General features: G+C 57.5%; 7 protein-coding genes across 7 annotated transcripts; 1 reads left to right on the top strand and 6 right to left on the bottom strand.

The window, feature by feature from the left end:
* Positions 1 to 63: 63 nt before the first annotated feature.
* BDY17DRAFT_77130 (uncharacterized protein) lies at positions 64 to 977 on the bottom strand. Its single transcript, XM_033738691.1, has one exon. The coding sequence runs from the start codon at positions 748 to 750 to the stop codon at positions 178 to 180; it is 573 nt and encodes a 190-aa protein (XP_033592946.1). The 5' UTR covers positions 751 to 977; the 3' UTR covers positions 64 to 177.
* A 316-nt stretch (positions 978 to 1,293) lies between these two features.
* On the top strand, positions 1,294 to 2,511 carry BDY17DRAFT_235216 (SGNH hydrolase-type esterase domain-containing protein; the record flags this gene model as incomplete). Its single annotated transcript, XM_033730287.1, has 1 exon — positions 1,294 to 2,511. A coding segment is annotated over one exon (1,218 nt), but the record flags the coding sequence as incomplete, so codon positions are not given.
* Positions 2,512 to 3,010: 499 nt separating this feature from the next.
* BDY17DRAFT_77120 (ASST-domain-containing protein) lies at positions 3,011 to 5,584 on the bottom strand. The gene is made up of 3 exons (XM_033738690.1): positions 5,074 to 5,584; positions 4,399 to 5,012; positions 3,011 to 4,342 (listed from the first exon to the last, which is right to left on the bottom strand). The coding sequence occupies exons 1-3, from the start codon at positions 5,239 to 5,241 to the stop codon at positions 3,163 to 3,165; spliced, it is 1,962 nt and encodes a 653-aa protein (XP_033592944.1). The 5' UTR covers positions 5,242 to 5,584; the 3' UTR covers positions 3,011 to 3,162.
* A 775-nt stretch (positions 5,585 to 6,359) lies between these two features.
* Positions 6,360 to 7,915, bottom strand: BDY17DRAFT_77106 (ASST-domain-containing protein). The gene is made up of 2 exons (XM_033738689.1): positions 7,797 to 7,915; positions 6,360 to 7,747 (listed from the first exon to the last, which is right to left on the bottom strand). The coding sequence occupies exons 1-2, from the start codon at positions 7,807 to 7,809 to the stop codon at positions 6,573 to 6,575; spliced, it is 1,188 nt and encodes a 395-aa protein (XP_033592943.1). The 5' UTR covers positions 7,810 to 7,915; the 3' UTR covers positions 6,360 to 6,572.
* A 1,505-nt stretch (positions 7,916 to 9,420) lies between these two features.
* Positions 9,421 to 9,878, bottom strand: BDY17DRAFT_77046 (uncharacterized protein). Its single transcript, XM_033738688.1, has one exon. It carries the CDS (start codon positions 9,769 to 9,771, stop codon positions 9,514 to 9,516), a length of 258 nt encoding a protein of 85 aa, XP_033592942.1. The 5' UTR covers positions 9,772 to 9,878; the 3' UTR covers positions 9,421 to 9,513.
* Positions 9,879 to 12,941: 3,063 nt separating this feature from the next.
* On the bottom strand, positions 12,942 to 14,441 carry BDY17DRAFT_246599 (uncharacterized protein; the record flags this gene model as incomplete). Its single annotated transcript, XM_033730734.1, has 1 exon — positions 12,942 to 14,441. The coding sequence occupies one exon, from the start codon at positions 14,439 to 14,441 to the stop codon at positions 12,942 to 12,944; it is 1,500 nt and encodes a 499-aa protein (XP_033592941.1).
* A 1,640-nt stretch (positions 14,442 to 16,081) lies between these two features.
* On the bottom strand, positions 16,082 to 17,176 carry BDY17DRAFT_245757 (nucleotide-diphospho-sugar transferase; the record flags this gene model as incomplete). Its single annotated transcript, XM_033730659.1, has 1 exon — positions 16,082 to 17,176. The coding sequence occupies one exon, from the start codon at positions 17,174 to 17,176 to the stop codon at positions 16,082 to 16,084; it is 1,095 nt and encodes a 364-aa protein (XP_033592940.1).
* Between the last annotated feature and the right edge of the window lie 266 nt (positions 17,177 to 17,442).

Here is a 17,442-nt window from a genome sequence, read left to right as displayed (position 1 = left end):
TAATCAATTAGGAAGCGAATCGCGAACCAAACACGAGCTCTACCAAAGCGCGATTGCTTGGCTGTGGACGTGGGTATGCGGCATCCTGACGATGGAGTTACCTTCGAGCGGGCCATCAGCCTTGTCTGCTTTGGGTCCGACAGGGTTACCGGCATCCCGGTCGGCGCTAAAGTGGCGCTAAATTAGCCGCATCCGCTGGTGATAATTGTCCGACCCTCCCAATTCACCGACGCCTCTCGGACATTTTCTCCCACGTTGTTGCAAGCCCCGATCCAGGTAATTGAGCGTGTCCGACAGCGGCGCGCACCCCACCTGCCAAGTGCCAAACTCGTATCTCTGGGACCCCTCCTCGACCGAGCTTGGGGGAGTTGGTGGAAGCAGAATCTGGCGAGGGGCGTCGGGGACAGGACGTCGAGACTCGTCGAGGCTCGCGGACTCCGATAAGCCACGAGCGCCCAGGCGTTGTCCAGCGTCTGCCATGTGATCACGGTGTTGTCTTGGACGAGCCATGTCGCCGAGAGTGATATTCATTTGCTGCAACGGGAGGCGGACGCCGAACTCACAGCCTTGGCAGGACGGGCCATTGAAGAGTGCCGGATGCAAGGTTTGTATGCCGACGGCACATGTGGACTGGATGGAAACAAAAGTCGTGGGACGCATGTCTGTCGGCCGTCTACATGGGAGTGACCGATTGGCATTGGGCTCAAGCGCCGGAAACAGCCGCTGTGCGCTGCCTGTTGGCGAGCGCATGAACTTTCAATCCTTCCCACGACTTTTAACAAACCCGCCGGCCTGCCCTTCTTCATCTTGCACCGGGCACTTAAGTGTCTCTGCATCTTCGCGCCGACATATCGCAATCTCCTCTGCACCACGCGCGTGCGGCCTCCACCTCCGTGCTCTCCAACTGTGTGGCTCATGCCAGAATGGTGCTGAGAAGTGGTGGTGTGCAAACCTGAGGCAACCAACCCAACAAATCCTCATCCCCACCCGCTCTCCTCGCTTCGCCGTAACCACAGCCACCCACCTGTCACACCATCGCCTCGCTTCCTTCCTTCCTTCGAGACCGCCAGCAGGTGATGCGCGGCCCCTGCGGCGTTGCCAGACGTTGATCTTCACTATCCTGCCGCCTTGGCCTTGCTTGTTCTTCTTTTCTCCGCCTTGGCTTGATCGTTCCTTCATTGCTTGTAGCATTTTGGCCACAGCATGATGCATCCGCTCTCCCTCGTCGTGCTTCTGCTCACCTCGTGGTTGTACGCGCGGGCTGCGGCTTCCCCGGTACAGCGCGACCTTGCCGATGGTCGCTGGGTGACAACTTGGACCGCTGCGCCGCAGCCAATCGACTCCAACACACAACCCCCCGAGCTCTACGATGACGGTGTTGTCTTCGCCAACGCCTCCATCCGTCAAACCATCCGCCTGTCCATTGGCGCCGAGCGATTTCGTTTCCGCTTCTCCAATGCATTCGGCTTGAGAGACCTACCTATCACCAAAATCACCATTGCCCAGCCCGTACCGCATGCAGGCCGCAACGAAACGGGCTCCCACGGCATCGATCTCAACACAATCCACACCATCACCTTCAGCGGGCAAGAGTCCGTCCTCCTCCCTCCCGCCGCCCTGGCCGTGTCTGACCCGGTGCCCTTGGAAGTGGCCAACGGGCAGGCATTGAGCATCACCATCTACCTCCGAGACGGCTTCAAGAGCGATCAACTCACCGCACACCCCATCAGTCGCACCGACACCTACTTGTCGCTGGGCGACAATACAGAATCAGCGGATTGGGATGTATTGTGGAAGAAATCTCGACAAGGCTGGTACTTCCTCAGCGGGGTGGAGGCGTGGAGACCATCCAACTTTCGTGCCCTCATCCTCCTCGGCGACAGCTTGACCGATGGCTCGCACAGCTCTTTCAACGCCGACGCTCGCTGGCCGAACGTGCTCTTCAATCGCATGCAAGCGGCAGGCGTGGACGACATCAGCGTCCTGAACCAAGGCGCAGCCGGTAACCGCGAACTGACCGACGGCACTGGCGGCAAAAACGCCGTCTCCCGCATCGACCGCGATGTGCTGGCCTACAGCTCGCTGGCGTACGCCTTCATGTTCGAAGGCATCAACGACATCAACTTCGCAGGCGGTAGCTCTGCTAGCCAGAACGAGGTTGCGGAACGGCTCATCAGCTCCTATCAGCAGACCATCACACGCCTGCATGCCTTTGGTGTACCTGTGTTTATGAGCACCATTGGGCCTTTCGCATGCACGCACCCGGGGGCCAAGTACCGAGAGGCCATACGAGAGCAGACGCGATTGCGGGTGAATGATTGGATCCGCAGCAGCGGCTGGCCCGACGCTGTCGTTGACTTCGACGTTGTGCTTAGAGACACAAACAATCAGACGGAATTCAATCCCAACCTCGACTCGGGAGACTGCATCCACCCCAACGACGAGGGCTACCGGTTGATGGCAGAAGCGTTCCCATTGCAGCTCTTCGACAGCTTCAAATACGGCGTCAGCAGAGTCGCCGGCCCGGCGGAGCGCGAGCAATACGCCGCCGCGCGCTTCAGCAGCAACGCAGCATCTACATCCTACGTGCCATCTATCTCGCTCTCCACCATGGGCTCCGTGGTGTGGTTCATCGTCGGATTCGCCTGCTGCGCCCTCGTCGTCACTCTTTTGCCATATACACGCAAGCGCAGCCCGACGTCCTGGTGGTCTGCGAAGACGTATCAGGCGGTGAGGCGAGCGAGCATTGCGTCGCTGGACGAGGGCAAGATGAGTGCTCTTAGTCTGTCCCCTTACCCCAGCAGTCCGAGCAGTCCGACGGGGGAATTTCATGCAAGATCACGAGATAGAATAGATTGATGGTCTGACGTTCTGAGCGACTTGTATTTATGATGATAATGCATCACATTTTTGCCGGTGAACACCACAAGATCAAAGGATGTAAGCCAGTGTGCATGAAAGAAGTATTGCCATGTGAATCTTCTCTCGAATTTCATCTCATGATTAAAACCATGCAACAGAAAGCGGTTGCATTTTCAGAGTCAAGTGAACGTATCGCTGAAATGCTAAGAACAACCCTGCATCCAAGAAGGGCGAGAAAACAAATGCATAGCTCGATCGAAAGGCAATGCAGCGATTATCCAAAATGGCGCAGGGCCAAGCTCATCTCGAATCATCCTCGTAATCCTCCTCATACTTGGGCGGGATTTCCTTCATTTCGCCCAGCTTGTTCAGCTTGTGCTCTTCCTGGCTCTCCTCATCGCCCGCATCGCTATTATACGACGCTAGGCGCTCGTACTGATTCGGCAGCCACCATGACTGCACGCTGCCGCCCTTGCGACGCATGCCCTTCAAAGCGCGGATGGTGTACAGCGCGGCGGCGCAGAAGAAAATGCCGGAAAGGAAGGCAACGAAGGGGTTGGAGAAGTTGTCGAAGAGGCCGCGGCGGGACTCGACGAGCACGCCTTGCGAGTGGTCCGTCTGCCATTTGTTTTCGGCGACGACGGCGGGGGAGAGCGAGTTGAGGTCGGCGGGCGCGGCGGTTTTGATGACGTTGGAGATTCCCAGGCGCTTGCCGTTTGCGTCGACGCCTTCGACCATGATGTAGCTCGCGAGGCCTTTGTGCGTGATGGATGTTTCGAAGCCTTCTTTCTGGCGCGTGGCGATGAGCTCCATCACTTCGCCGTCTGCGTTGGTCTTGTAGAGGTTCCATGTTGCCACTTCTGTCGCGCCGTTCCAGCTCACGTAGGCAGTGGTGATGATGGTGCCTTTGAAGACGATGGCGTTGGACATGACGTCCGGGGGACTCTTGGGCTGGCCCACCCATTCGTATTTGTAGCTGCGGTACGTCTTCAGGCCCGCCGGCATTCTCGCATGCATGATGCACTCGCCGTCCGGCGTGAACTCGCTGTGGGCAGCATCGACCGACCATCCGACAAAGGCGTTGTCATTGGGCAGGAGTTGCATGTTTCCCCGGCCGAGAGCGTAGCGGCCTTCAGGGTGGTCGAAAGTGGCGACGACCGAGGCCGTCATTTCGTCCTCGCGCAAGGAAATAACGAGGCCACGGGACATTGGGTTGTTTGAACGTGGAATACCAGGCCCCAATGCATTGTCCATGATGGAGATGAGGGTGTGGGTGCCATTTGATGCGAGCATTCGGGCATCGTGCTGTCCCAAGAAATGGCCGTCTCCAATCCATTTGAAGTCTGATTGACGCTCGCCCGTTCCATCAAACTGCCAGATGATAGACCCGTTGACGCCAGAAATTCGGTACAGCGAGTAGGAGTGGCGAGCGGACATCAGATAGTCGCCGTTCGGGAACTTGTCAATCGAATTTGCATGGCTGCGGGGAATCAAATTAGTGCAAGGCTTGTGGATGAAAGCAGGTTGACAACTCACAAATAGTCCCATACAGCGTCATCGTCACAGCTGCCCTCGGCCTTTAAGTAGCTATCCGACAGAGGAATGTGTGCATCCGAATTCCATTCGAACTGGAGCTCATTGGTGTCCAGATTCGACTCCCGAAAGCCTTGAAATTCCACGCTGCAGGGGCCATTGTAACCCAAGGCCGAGCGCATGGATTTCCGATCAAGATCTTGCGCATAGCGAGTCATGATTCCATACGAGTCGTCCCAGATCTGCAGATCGTGGATGTTCACCGTATCCTTGTCCAACATGTTACCATCGCGGTCGAGCAGCACCAGTTCCTTTTCCGTCTCATACTCGTGGTTAAGGATGTATGCGGCGCCATAGTTTGGGTGGAGGAAGCTGATGACGGGCTCGCCGTGCAGCTTCGACACCTTGAAGTCGAAGATGGAGTAGAAGTCGACCGAGGCGGCACCACTCCACACAAGCTCTCCCTTTTGATCGTAGATGTAGGGGCCGACGTAGGCTTTGCGGTTCGCCGAAGTCTGCTTGACAATGCCGTATGCGGTGGTGAACCAGTAGCCCTTGGAGAGTGCACTCTCGTTGTAGACCTTCAGTTTCCACCGAGGTGCATCGATATCGGGCCGCTGCAGATTTCAAGTCAGAAGGCTGTTCCATGCGATACTCCGTTGCCATGCATGGACTCACCGTCACAAAGTTGTAGAACTGTTCGTCATGCTTCGACTCGTCAATCTTGATCTCGGTGGCGTCGTATTGCCTCTTCTCCAGCGGTGATGTAGGTGTAGCTTGCCCATGGAGAACGAACAGCGATGTGAGCAACGCAACCAGTTTAAGTGTCGAGAATCGGCCGGCCATTGCTCGTCATACGGTGTACGGCTTTATACGCGGAGGGCAGCAGGTAAGAGGCAAAACAAAAGCGAGTGTAAGGCTGCGTCGAGGGCGCAGACGGCGATATAGAGAGGGGGGTGCCCGTGGTGGTTGAGACGGTGAGGTGTAAAGATTATAGGAGCTCACGAGTGTTGGAAACAAGTAATTGAAAGAGCGTAGTGAATTGACCGAAAGGGAGCGTGGGTGAGGATGGGGAGCGGGTGGAAAGAAACCACGGTACCAGAGGAAGAAGTGGCCGATCGCCAGAAGTGGTAGAGGATGCTGAGGTAGCTCGAATAGGCTTGGGATGGGAAGAGAGTAGAGAGAGGGGATTGCGCACTTGGCACAAGGGGATGCAACGCTCGGGCATGGCGAGCTGTGGCGAACCGCGCCTCCGGACGCGCGCGATGGTTGTTTCCCTATTGCAGGCATGCTTTTCCCGCTCGCGAGCGTACAATTGGGTCGCTTTGGTGCGCGGTGGGACCAAGCATGGCTATTGGGACGAATCACTAGTCCTCCTGGAAGATACAGCACTCCTACACAGTCCCGCGCGGCCCGGCATCGTTCGCACATCTTCGCGTCATGTTCAGCAAGGGTCGTTTACAGCGTGAGGCGCGGGGACGGGTGATTGACGAAGAGAGGGGTCCAGTGGGTTTCAGAGGATCAAGCGGCAGCCTCGAGAAGCCATTCATTTCGCATGGAAAATGCCCGGCGTTCCTGCGCATTTCCGCGACGCACACCGTCGTTGTGAGAGGCGACGAGCCCCTGGGTACCTGCGCCTGTCATGTCGGTCTCATGCACGGCGCGTGTCTTTGTCTGTCGGTGAGTATCAGGAAGGTAGGCGTTTGCATGGGCGGAGAGAAGCAGAAACAGGAGGTGAAGTTGGCGCGCTAACGTCCACGCGAGGCTCGCTACCGCCCGCTTAGCCATGCGCGCCGGCCCGTGACTGGCTGCCTCGCAACCAGCCAGCGAGCCAGCTTGGCTTAGCCTGATGCGTAAACTCTCCAAAACCGGCAGGTGAGAACCATCAATCCTTCACCTTCTTCTCACCTACATATCAAGTATGTATTGGCCAATCTATCGTGCAGTTAAACGTATGAATCTGGCATTCCTCCGCAATACATCCTTCGGCGATCGACGCAAGCTTCTCCGGTGGCAAACCACATCTCACGTCTCCAGCATCCGAGACTTGTTCCGTCGAACGATACCAATGTAGATCAACCCTCTCCACGTGACACCGTTCTTCATATGAGGCGGCAGGAGAGGAAATGTCACAGAATCAACTTTCACTTGCACAGTCGGTGCAGCTGGATACCAAATCAATGCATACATTGACGACCTCTTATCTCGCCGTCCGCGAGCATCCATTCGCGCTGCTCAGCCTCTTGCTCCGTATCAAGCCCCTTCTGTCGGAACTTCGATGCGAAGCCAAACCCCGATTCCTGTCCATTCCGGCTCCAATGTAACATCAAGCGCACCATGCAAACAACTAGAGCCGTGATGCCAAGTGCAAATGCGGGCATTCCCCAATCCGACTCCCGGCCCTCTTGCTCTGTGTGCAAGATCGTTGGCGCCTTCCATTGCCAAGACTGATTTTGGGCGGCTGCAGCCCATTGCATTTCTCCCATTGTAACATTTTTGCTCTGCAAACCCCGAGGGACTTTGGTCAGCATGACCTCTGACCTGCCCAATTCTTTCCCATCTGAATCGAGGCCAACAGCCACAACATACTTGGCAAAGCCATCGTAGCGCAGCTGCGTCTCAAAGCCTTGTCGAGGCGACGAAGCAACGATTTCCGAGAAGCGTCCGTTGGAACTGGTGTGCAGCAAATTCCATGTAGCGACTTCCGTTGCGCCATTCCAACTCACGTAGACAACAGTGTTCAAAGCGCTGTTGTTCGTCATTGGTCTGAAAGCGGTGGATTTAACATCAGGTGGCCGGGTTGGCCTGCCTGTCCAGGGAAATTTGTAGCTTCTGTACGTGTTGGTGCCGTGAAGGCGAAGGTTGGCTTGCATTAGTAACCGGCCGTCCGCCGAGTACTCGGAGTGCAACGAGTCGAATACCCAGCCTACAAAGGCATTTCCGTTTGGCAGCAACTGCATGCTGCCACGAGATGGCGACCAGCGAGAGCGTTTCCAGTCGGGGTGCTCATAGCGTGCGATAAAGTCGGCGGTCATGGGGATGGTGTCGGTGCGCAGGGCGAGATGTAGACCCCATGACGAGCCGCTGCTGGCTGATTCGTTGTTCCCAGACCCGATGGCATTATCAAAGACGGTGATGACTGCATGGGTCGCATTCTGTTCGTGCACTCGGGCATGGTGTTGTCGTGAGAATTTGGCCCTCTCATCTGTAAAGTGAAAGTCGCTCTGCTTGCCGCCCAGCCCCCAGACGATTGAGCCATTTGGTGACACTTTATACAGAGTGTCTGTATGGCGAGCGGAGAGCAGATAGTCGCCGTCGTCGAATTTATCGATCGCATTGAAGTGGGTAATGTCTTATCTCAGTTAGCGTTTTCACTCCATCAATTCATCGGACACACTCACCCCACTCCTTCATGCAGGCTTCGGAAAACGCAACAGTACTCTTGGGCAGGAACGTGCTCTCACTAAGAGAGATATGGTCTTTGGCATTCCATTCGAAGACCACTTCCCCTGTATCAACGTCCACCTCTTTGAACCCCTGCCACCCAACATTACAAATCCCGTTAAACCAAGGCAGACTCACCAGCATTTCCTCCAAATCAACAGCAGTTAAGAAGAGTGCTCGTTTGCCGTTGTCGATGAGATTGAAATCGTGCATGTTCGTTCCGGAGTTGTTGCCCACCATGTCCACGAGACGATTGGTATTGTACGTCTCATCCAGAATAACAGCATTGCCGCTCGAGAAATTATGTGGAAAATTGGCGCTCAGCATCGGCGTGTCGTTGACGATTGACACTCGGAAATCGTAGACATTTCTGTGGTCGAAGTGCGGCGCACCACTCCAGATCAAGTCGCCATTCTGGTCGTAGATGTGCGGACCGTTCCACAATGGATATGAGGTCTGCTGCAGATTGGCATAAGGGGCGAGAAACCAGTAGCCTGGCGCGAGCGCTTCTTGATCATATATCGTAATGTCCCATTTCGGCGCCTCAATGTCCGGCCGGGTGACGAATTGGAAGAGTGACTCGGCATCGTGGTGTTCCGCAACAAGAGCAGGGTTGTGATGACTCTGTTGACAATGAGCATGGGAGAAGCAGAGGAACACGAGAAGGCATAGTGACATGATGCATGCCTCGGGTCAGAGCAGAGGTTCAAAAGAGGCGGAACCCGCCACGCAACGGGGTGGTTTTTGGCGTACTGCCGAGGCAGATAACATGTCTTCCCTTTCAACAGTCGTTTCGTCACGCAGATCAAGCATCGAAGTCTGTGGTAGGACCGGATAGTGTTGATTATCTTTCCATTGATTGTCCGGCAGCCGTTCAACGACGGCCACAGCCTGGTTGAACCCCACCTTGCCAAGCGGGCGGCAGTGGAGAAAGGCTAAATCCCACCCCGGACGACACCTGGTGGAAACCAAAGGGATGCCACATTTCCACCGCTGCCCCAACTCTTTCACCCGCTCTCAATTGTCCGACGGTAAAAATTGTGGAAAACATCGTCATCACTTGCAACATACATGACAAAAGAGCAGACACGTCATCACCACCACCCACCCGGACATCCCACGGCCACAGCCTTGCGCGGCCGATCGTCGAGCCTATTATTACCAAGCCACCCGCAGGCGGCAGAGGCTTGACGCTAATCCGCACATCGCAGATACTCGTCCGTCCAGCCCGGGATAAGGAGACTTCACGCCGCATCTCTAAATTAAGCTTATTCACCGGAATGCGCAATCATGCCTGCTGCCGGTGGCAAGCACCAACGCGCGGGCAGGAACAGCCTGCACCTTACTCATCTGCTTGCGCAATCGTGAGTAATTGTGGCGACGTCGCCGCGGAGCATCTTCGCACGCCTGCTGAAGGCGGGCCGGTCGATCTTCATGGCTGGTTTTCGGGAGTGATTCGCCACCGAGTAGCATGTCATACATCATGAGGAATCTGTCGAATCCATAGGCGCACAGTGTTGTGAGCCAGCTGGATGTCCTCCACGCTGGAAATACAGACAACGCTCTCGACACCAAGGCCAATAGATCCATCTTCTCTGAAAGGCCTGTTCGCCCCGAGGGATAGTATTTGGACCATGCCACCGTGCAGGTGAAGTGGCTCTGCCTATCTCATTCTCACTCCACGACAAGAATGCAAGCGGCGTCATAAGCACACAGAAGCCCAGAGTCCATCGTACTCGACACAAGCTCGATGGCTCGTTTGTCCACGGCGATACTACCATGACACTGCCGCATGCCTGGAACGTGACCGCTCGCGCGAACAGCGTATAATGTCTGCACCCTCAACAGAATGCAGTGGGTGGCACGCGATTCGACGCTGCTACAGTACGAGAGGGAGAAAAGGTGGCAGAGTCTTGCAAGAAAAGCAGACATCCCGCGTTAAGGCCACCCGGGGGCGGTCGAATTCAATATAACGATGCGCGTTGATGAGGGGGCGTTGGGGGCCTGAAATGCACTCACATGCGCGCATCGTGTGATTTCTCACCCACGCAGCCAGGGTAAGCGAGAGGTCTATCGAATAGAGAGGCGCCCGCGGCTTTCTCTTTGATTTGCCACGTTGGTGTTGGTCAGCTGGGCGGGACGTGCATGGCTTTCAGCACGACGTTGTCCCTGTGGCGTTTCTGTAATTCAGATTTCCATTTTGGGAGACATGCCTTTGTCATTTGTGATGAGATCGCGGCTATCGGGGATGTCTCTTTTCTTCTTCACTCAACAACTGTCTCGCGGCCTTGCGATGGACAACATGGCATGCGAGTGGCATGTGTGATGTTGGAGATGTTGAGAAGTGTGTCGCCGTGGTGAAAGGCGCATTGAGGGCCGCGGGGCGTCAGGCTTCACTACCGCCAAGGGGTACATGCGTACGATCGCGCTGCAGATGATCTTGGTGTAGGATCTTGGAGTGCGGCAATCGATCTCAATTGGACAAGGGTGCTTTCGCCATGGCTGCGTTACACCACCATCAGCTCCGGTCGACCCCCGACAGTCCACGTACGCTCTCGCCACGAGTTACGAACGAAGCGACGAAATGCTTGGAATTTGGGTGGCTTTCGACACCCCGGAGTAACTCATCTGTCCGCGACATGGCCCAGGCCTCGCATCCAAGGCGAAACCACGCAAAAATGGAATCAAAGCAGCTCAATTCCGCATAGACGGCATTCCCGGTGGAGACATGAAGTACCTTGGACGAGGGGGTGGAAATGAAGACAGCCGTTTTTGGCAGGGCGCCACGGGGGCGAGGCTGGCTGGGTGACAGCTGACGGAAAACCCACCGCCAATTGCGTGCTGCCGACGGGCCCTCGCCAACCTTGGAAGAAATCTACTTATTACACGCAGTGCCCTCGTGCCTCCTCCACTCCTGCCTGTTCGATTCTGTTCCTACGTGTGTACGCTGCGAGGTGTGGAATGACTGTCGTCACGATGTTTTGGTTTTACGAAAGCTGCTCTCTGGATGGCTGCACCTCGAGCTTGCCCGCAGCTGTCGACATAGCCTACGCTGACGCCTGCTTGGTAACACGCACGGCCGCGTGGCGGCTCCCAATACAAAATCCCCTCGCCCTGGCCCTTCTTGGATTTGCCTGCACGACAGAAACACATTCGCCTGCTACTTGCTGGTCTTTGGCCTACGCCTTGATGCGCTTCCTCGAATGCGACCGTGTTGCAGCGAGCCGGATGTCGAGTCTATGCGACGGCACGCTCGACGCCTCCTACGATGAGGGTCTTGACCACGACCGTGCAGGTGCCGACGCACCAGCTACTGTATGCGCCGTATGGGACAATGCAAGCTTCGACCATGCTTCGCAACGGTGGTCAGCCTTGCCTCGAAGCCCGACAACGACTCCGACCGCAAGCCCTGCCAGTCGATTCTGCGGCTGAACGCTGCTGGCGCATCGCTCGAAACCACGAATTCTGTCACTTGAGACTGACAGGGACGGGGGCGGAGACGAGAAAGAGCAAGGGCATCGGCGGCCTCATAACCCGTCGGCTCTCGCTGCCTGACCCAGGCTCCCGCGCAGTGCAGCGCCGGCACAACACACACCCACGCCCGCGCCCTAACCCCCGGCCTCGCGCTTGGGCAAGTGAAGGCTGAAATGCGCAAGATGATCAGGCCACAGTCGAACTCGTTGAGGGCTCGCCGATCTCCTCCCAGCTTACGCCGCGTCTTCAGCCGAATACGGTAGGTCCAAGAAGCAGGTCAATTGATTAACAGCCAGACACTGGAAATTGCGGCGCACAATCAAAAGACGGCAAAGTTTGCGCCGGAGCGTGGACGAAGGCCTACAAGCGCGGGGGCCGGACTGTCGACGAAAGTTTGGTAGCGCACGAGCTCGCCAGCAGCGCCGAGCCATTCTGCCCCGAGTTTATCGCCCGCGCACCGCACCCACACCACCTCGTACCCGGGCGCCCCACACGCAGTCCGCGCATCGTCATTCCTCGTCTTCGCAGCAAACACCCCCCGGCCCACTGCCAATGCCGATGCCAATGTCCCCTAGCTTTGCCCCTGCCCGCGGCCGCCGACCGAGCTCTCCAATACCACCCACACCTCTCCGATCCCTGGATACGCTATCGAAACGCCTCGACACGCCGTCGACACCGCCTGCACAGTGCTTCCTGCACGCTTTTATTGAAAAGTCTATTCGAAATTGCTGCTGGTTGTGGGGATAGCAAAGACCGCCGGGCTCCACGCCAGCGCCTATCCCTATCACGAACACCACCGCCGCTGGTGTGTGCGCGCGCGCGCCCCGAGAACCATCTGGCCCACAATCACCGACTTCGGGGGTTGTCGTGGTCGCGCTGCTTATCCTCCGAGGTCAGTGACGGCCGGGGCATCCTACCAACGAGCGTTCCATCCGTCTACGATGCGCCAGTGGCTGTGAATGATTCGTGCATCACGGTGATATCTGTTGATGCCTTGGCTGGCCACTTCACCCTCACCGCGAGAGGCGAGAGGCGTGCGGAGTGTGGCCTCAGGTATTACCGTCGGAACAGCTGCTCGACACCGTAGGCTGCCGGCCTGTCATCTACCCGTGAAGCTCGCGCAGGCAGCGGCCGTCTTCAGGGGTGGTGAGAGAAGCTCTCGCCCAATGGCTTGGCCTGCAGTTCCAATCGCATTACTCGCGGGGGTCCTGCGTTATCAGGCATCACAGACGAGTACGTCTCGCCTGATGCCTTGGCTAGCAGCCTTGTCCTCCCGCCCGTGGGCCTTTCGCGTGGGATGCGCGTTTTATGAGGCATCACAGACGACCATTTCGCTTCATGGCTTGGCCTGCATGCCCTTCATTACCGTTGGCTTCGTATCGAAAGCTTCCGGGCGATAAGACTTTTGTCTAGATTGCGGTCCCAAGAACCTGCTGCTTGAGCACCGGGTATGTCTCTGTAGACGTCCCGGCCGTGGAAAGCGCACCCGAGAGGTAAGGCAGATCCCACTCACGAGGGTGGAGAACAGTAAGTCAAGTGTGTGTAACATTTTCTCTTTTCGCCATCTCCAATGTATGCTATAGCTTGCCTAGAAAGAACTCAACCGATGCCCAGGCACAAAAAATCGCCTAACAATACGCTAAATCTTGCAGAATATCGCCCGCCAACACATCAATGGCGCCCGCGCGCGAGTCCTCGATGCCGAAGCCGAGGAACAGCACATCGTCAATGTAGCCGTGGTACCGCTGGCCATGCGTGCGCCAGCTGACACTGGTCATGTAGAAGCGCTCCGTGTGGCCTTCCGGAATATCCGACTCGGTCTTGCCTTCATACTGCACGCTCCCGCTCTCGACCGTCAGCATCTCGCGCCCGGAGACCCACAGGGGCTGCTGAGAGATGGCGTGGATGGCGAAGGGGGCGGTGCGCTGGAAGAGCATGACGTACGGCTCGTAGATGCGGTGCTCGGCGTAGTTGGACTTGACGTGGAAGATGTGCATGTTGAAGGTGTTGGAGTCGCTCGGCACGCAGCCGGGGTCTTCGCGCTTGCACAGCGTGATGGCGAGCGCGTTGGTCGCTTGCTGCAGCCACTCTTGCTGCGCCGCCACGTGCGGCATGTACTTTGCGTAGCACACTTGGTCCTCGTACGCCACGGCGGGCGCCAGGTCCTCGCCCACCGACCCGTCCATTTCCAGCTTCGCGAAACTGCGCTGCGGCCAGAGGTCGTTGTGCACGTACATTTTGTCGTCCTTGTCCCAGAAGATGAAGAAGTTCTTCTCGATCGCCTTCCAGCGGCCCGGGCGGCGGAGCTCGGTGGGCTGGACGAACAGCTTCGACAGCGCCGAGTCCATGTGGAAGGCGTCGAGCAGCATGCGCGCGTCTTGCAGCCACACGCCGAAGCAGGTGAATTGCGATTGCGAGCCGTACACGACGTATGGGGCATTGGGCCCGTGGAAGACTCGCATATCGCGCGGGCCGAAGTGTTCGTTGACGCGGGCCATCTGGCCGTCGCACTGCCCGAGCACGGTGGTGTTGATGGCCATGGCCTGCGGCTTGCCCTCGCACACGAGCACATCCTCGAAGAAGCCCGCGGCGCACACGACCTCCTCTTCGGTGTCGTGGAGCCGGTGGCTCATCTCGCGGCGGGCGATGAGGATCCACATGTCGGACTTGGTGGGATGGGGGATGAGATTGGGGTTGAGCAGGCCCACGCCTTCCGCAAACAAGGGGATGAAGCGGCGATCGCGGGTCGAGTAGGAGAAGATCTCGCGGTACTCGGGCGTGTCTTCGCTGTCGAAGCCGAGGCCGAGGTCGTAGGTAGTGTCGTAGACCGCGCCACCGTATCCAGCTTCGCCTGGCTGGCTCTGTGCGTCTGAGGCTTTCGCATCTTGGAAGACCGATTCGAGGCTCGCAAATGTGCGGTCGTCGGAGGAAGGGGCACCGCTTTCCGCCGCCGAGGGGTCGATTGTGCTGTCGGCTTCCGCACTCGTGCTGTCTCCGCCGAACTTGTAGAAGCCCAAGTCGCGCACGTCGGTTCCGCCGTGGACTGTGTAGAGGGAGACGACGAGGAGGGCAGTGAGGAATAGAGCGCAGAGGAGGGGGAGAGGCTGGCGGAGACGCTGCTTGAGCATTCCTCTGCCTGCTGCTCGGTGACTGTGGCCCTTTTCGAGCTGGTTGTCCAGCAGGCCCATGACGGTTGATGTGAAGAGAGTAAAGTCGGCCGGGGGTGGGGGTATCTTCTCGCCGAAAAAAACACGGTCGTCAGATCATGTCGTTGCCCTGAACAACAGAGTGAAGTGTTCGTGAGAGATGCAAGACGATTGACCACGTAGCATTCAATCCATCAATGCGGGGAGCAGTAAACAGAGAGGAAATAACGGGAAAGCGAAAGGATGGTATGATTGACAGGATGACGGATGGCAGCAAGTGGCATGGACGACGATAAGATTGAAGGCAATACGGTGCACCACCTCCGACACGCTGGCGGCGGGGGGAACGTGGAGCGCGCGCGGGTCCCAAATCAACCGACCGACGGGCGGCACCAGGCGAAACAAGAGCGGTGCACGCGCGCGAGCTGCCAAAAAGCCGTGTGTGTAGTGCGGCGGCGGCATGATCAACAGCAGCAGCCGCCGCCGCAGCGAAAAGGCTGGCCGTGCGGGAGGGCCGGCCAGGGGCGTGATGGGGTCAAGCGAGTGATAAGTGGCATACTCGCGTAACCGGCGGGCGTGCCGTGCGGTGCGGGCGCCGATTAGTGCCCCATTAGGCGCGGCGGTGCGCCAGAGAGAGTGCTGCTGATTCTCTTGCAGCCTGCTGGTGGATCGAGCAGGCGCCAAGTTGGGAGATTTGCCGGCAATGAAGCAAGTGCACACGCGGACGAGGCCGAAGCTGTTCATTGATCTCTCGAATGCCTGCGGAAATGTCAGAATCTCACGAGCAGAATGCTGAGGCTCCTGCGATCGCTGATGATGCCAGGCAGGATCGCCGACGTGAAACGCGGGGCTGGGAATCTCGTTTGCAGTACACACACTCTCTTACCGAGATCGTTCTCAATATTTGCGGCAGAGGCCGCGACAACCTGCAATTGGGTCGGGGAGGGCGCGGTACCAGAGCAAGCCCCCTCCGTTCCATAATCCTTCCTCTCCGTCTCGTCTCATTCTCCCACACACACACACACGCATGCACAAAAAAAGCACGGATTACATAAGCCCGATACACCACGTCAACGCCGACGCCCGAGGGGATCAAGGCACGCCGTGGCTTTTGGTACGCTTCCTTAGCATTCCTCACAACCACGCGTCGGCCTTTTTTACCCAAGTGATAGCGTGCTGTCGTCTTGAGGTGTAATATTAACGCCGAACCCTCCGACGCCAATCGCGGCGGGGGATGCGTAAAGGAGATGCCCCGTCGCCCGTCACGAGCCAAGCGGACAGACAAGCCTTTGGGAGTCCAGGTGGATATGGCTCGGCGTTAGTTTGAGCGCGTTTGCGCCGAGCGAGATGCTTCCTTAACGGGGAAAGGTGTAGTTGAGCGAAGCACATCCCAAAGATGCAATGCCGGCAGATGGACAAGTGATGCATGGATAGAGGTGATCGGTTCATTGCAAGCACATACATGCCGCTGTCTATACTCCCCAAGGAAAAATAAGCCGAACAATCCCTGCCCCTTGCCAAACCCAACATGATGAGATTCCCATACACCAATCGCTCATGAAAAGCGCCCAATGCTTCCGCTTGATCCATGATGGCACATGTAGTCCTTGCCCGCCGCTCGCTCAATGCGATACCTCGTCGAGCAGATTGTCGAGAATGTGACCGGGGATGCCGCCGACCGGCTGCGTAGGCGGATGGCCCTTGGGCGGTGCGATTTCGGGGTGGTCGACGCCGTCGGGGTCCATCTTGGCGGCGTCGAGGTCCTTGATGGCAATCATCTTCAACTGCTCCTCCTTGGGCAGCATTTTGAAGAAGGCCGTGTTCGCGTCCCACAGCTTGACGCACTCCATGTCCCAGTTGCAGCGCTCCACCTCGCCGTAAATGGGGTGGCGGTAGCGAGGATGCTGCGAGGGCCAGGAAGAGGCGTGGAAGTGGTGCTTGACCAGCGCCGCGCGTCCGCCGTGATTGCCGGACTGCGAGTGGCCTGTTCCGGCGGCCATGGCTTCAGAAGGCAGCACCAGCACGCCTCCAACCAGCTTCGATTCCTCCAAATCGTGAAAGACTTCCCATGTCACCGGCTCGCCCAAAGATTCCGACATCTCCGCAAGAATGGCGGCAGTAAAGGCCGACGGGCCAGTCCCGCTGAGGACCTTGTCGAAATCCAGTTCAATGTCGGAGATGGGCTTGTTCTGCTCCTGGGCAATGTCGTGAAGCCAGAGGAGAATGTTGTCAATCAGCCGCATCATGACAGGCAGGCGAGGCTTGCACATGAAAGTCCACTGGCAAAAAGACTGCGCCTTGGAACCGAGAATGTGGTGGTCTTTGAATTCGGGTTCGTCCGTCTCCACGCCAATGACCATGTTGACATCCCGCTCATCGTAGCGTTTGGGGATGAAGGTGTCGATGGGCCGGATGGCTTCCACGTCAATGTCCGTGTACACGCCGCCCTCCACATACATGACCAAGTACCGCAGCAGATCCGCCTGGATGATGCGAGCGTTGAGCGATTTGTACGTCGACACGATATCCGGACGATTGTACCCGGAAGGACCAAAGTGCTCCTCGACGTAGTTCATGGCATTGTCGTCCGTCAACACCTCATACCGATGGCGAGGGTTCTTGACGGTCCACGTGCGCGCCCGCTCGATATCCCGCTCCTCGAAGCGCAGCGGCTCCACCTTCCACGACTGCCAGATTTTCTTGGGGAATTTCTCCATCGGCACAAAGGCCGGGTAGCGGGAGCCGCCAAAGGCGTGGGAGAGCAGGTAGAAGGCGGTGCAGCCGATGGCGAGCAGGGCGATGATGCGGAATTGGCCCATGGGCAGAGGTCTCATGGAGGTCCGCCCAGCGGCGAGTTTGACCCCCATCCTGTGTGCTCCCGCGAGGATGGGGTGGGGTGAGAAGGAGAGGAGACGGGGACGCTCAGATGGATGGCAAGGACATCCTCTCCTCGACGAGGAAGAGAGATGCAAGTGGTGATGGA

Source organism: Neohortaea acidophila, assembly GCF_010093505.1.
Source record: "Neohortaea acidophila strain CBS 113389 unplaced genomic scaffold BDY17scaffold_2, whole genome shotgun sequence".
NCBI classification, from domain to species: domain Eukaryota; kingdom Fungi; phylum Ascomycota; class Dothideomycetes; order Mycosphaerellales; family Teratosphaeriaceae; genus Neohortaea; species Neohortaea acidophila.
The sequence above is the reverse complement of the archived record's forward strand: the minus strand, read 5'-3'. Positions and strand labels throughout refer to the sequence as shown.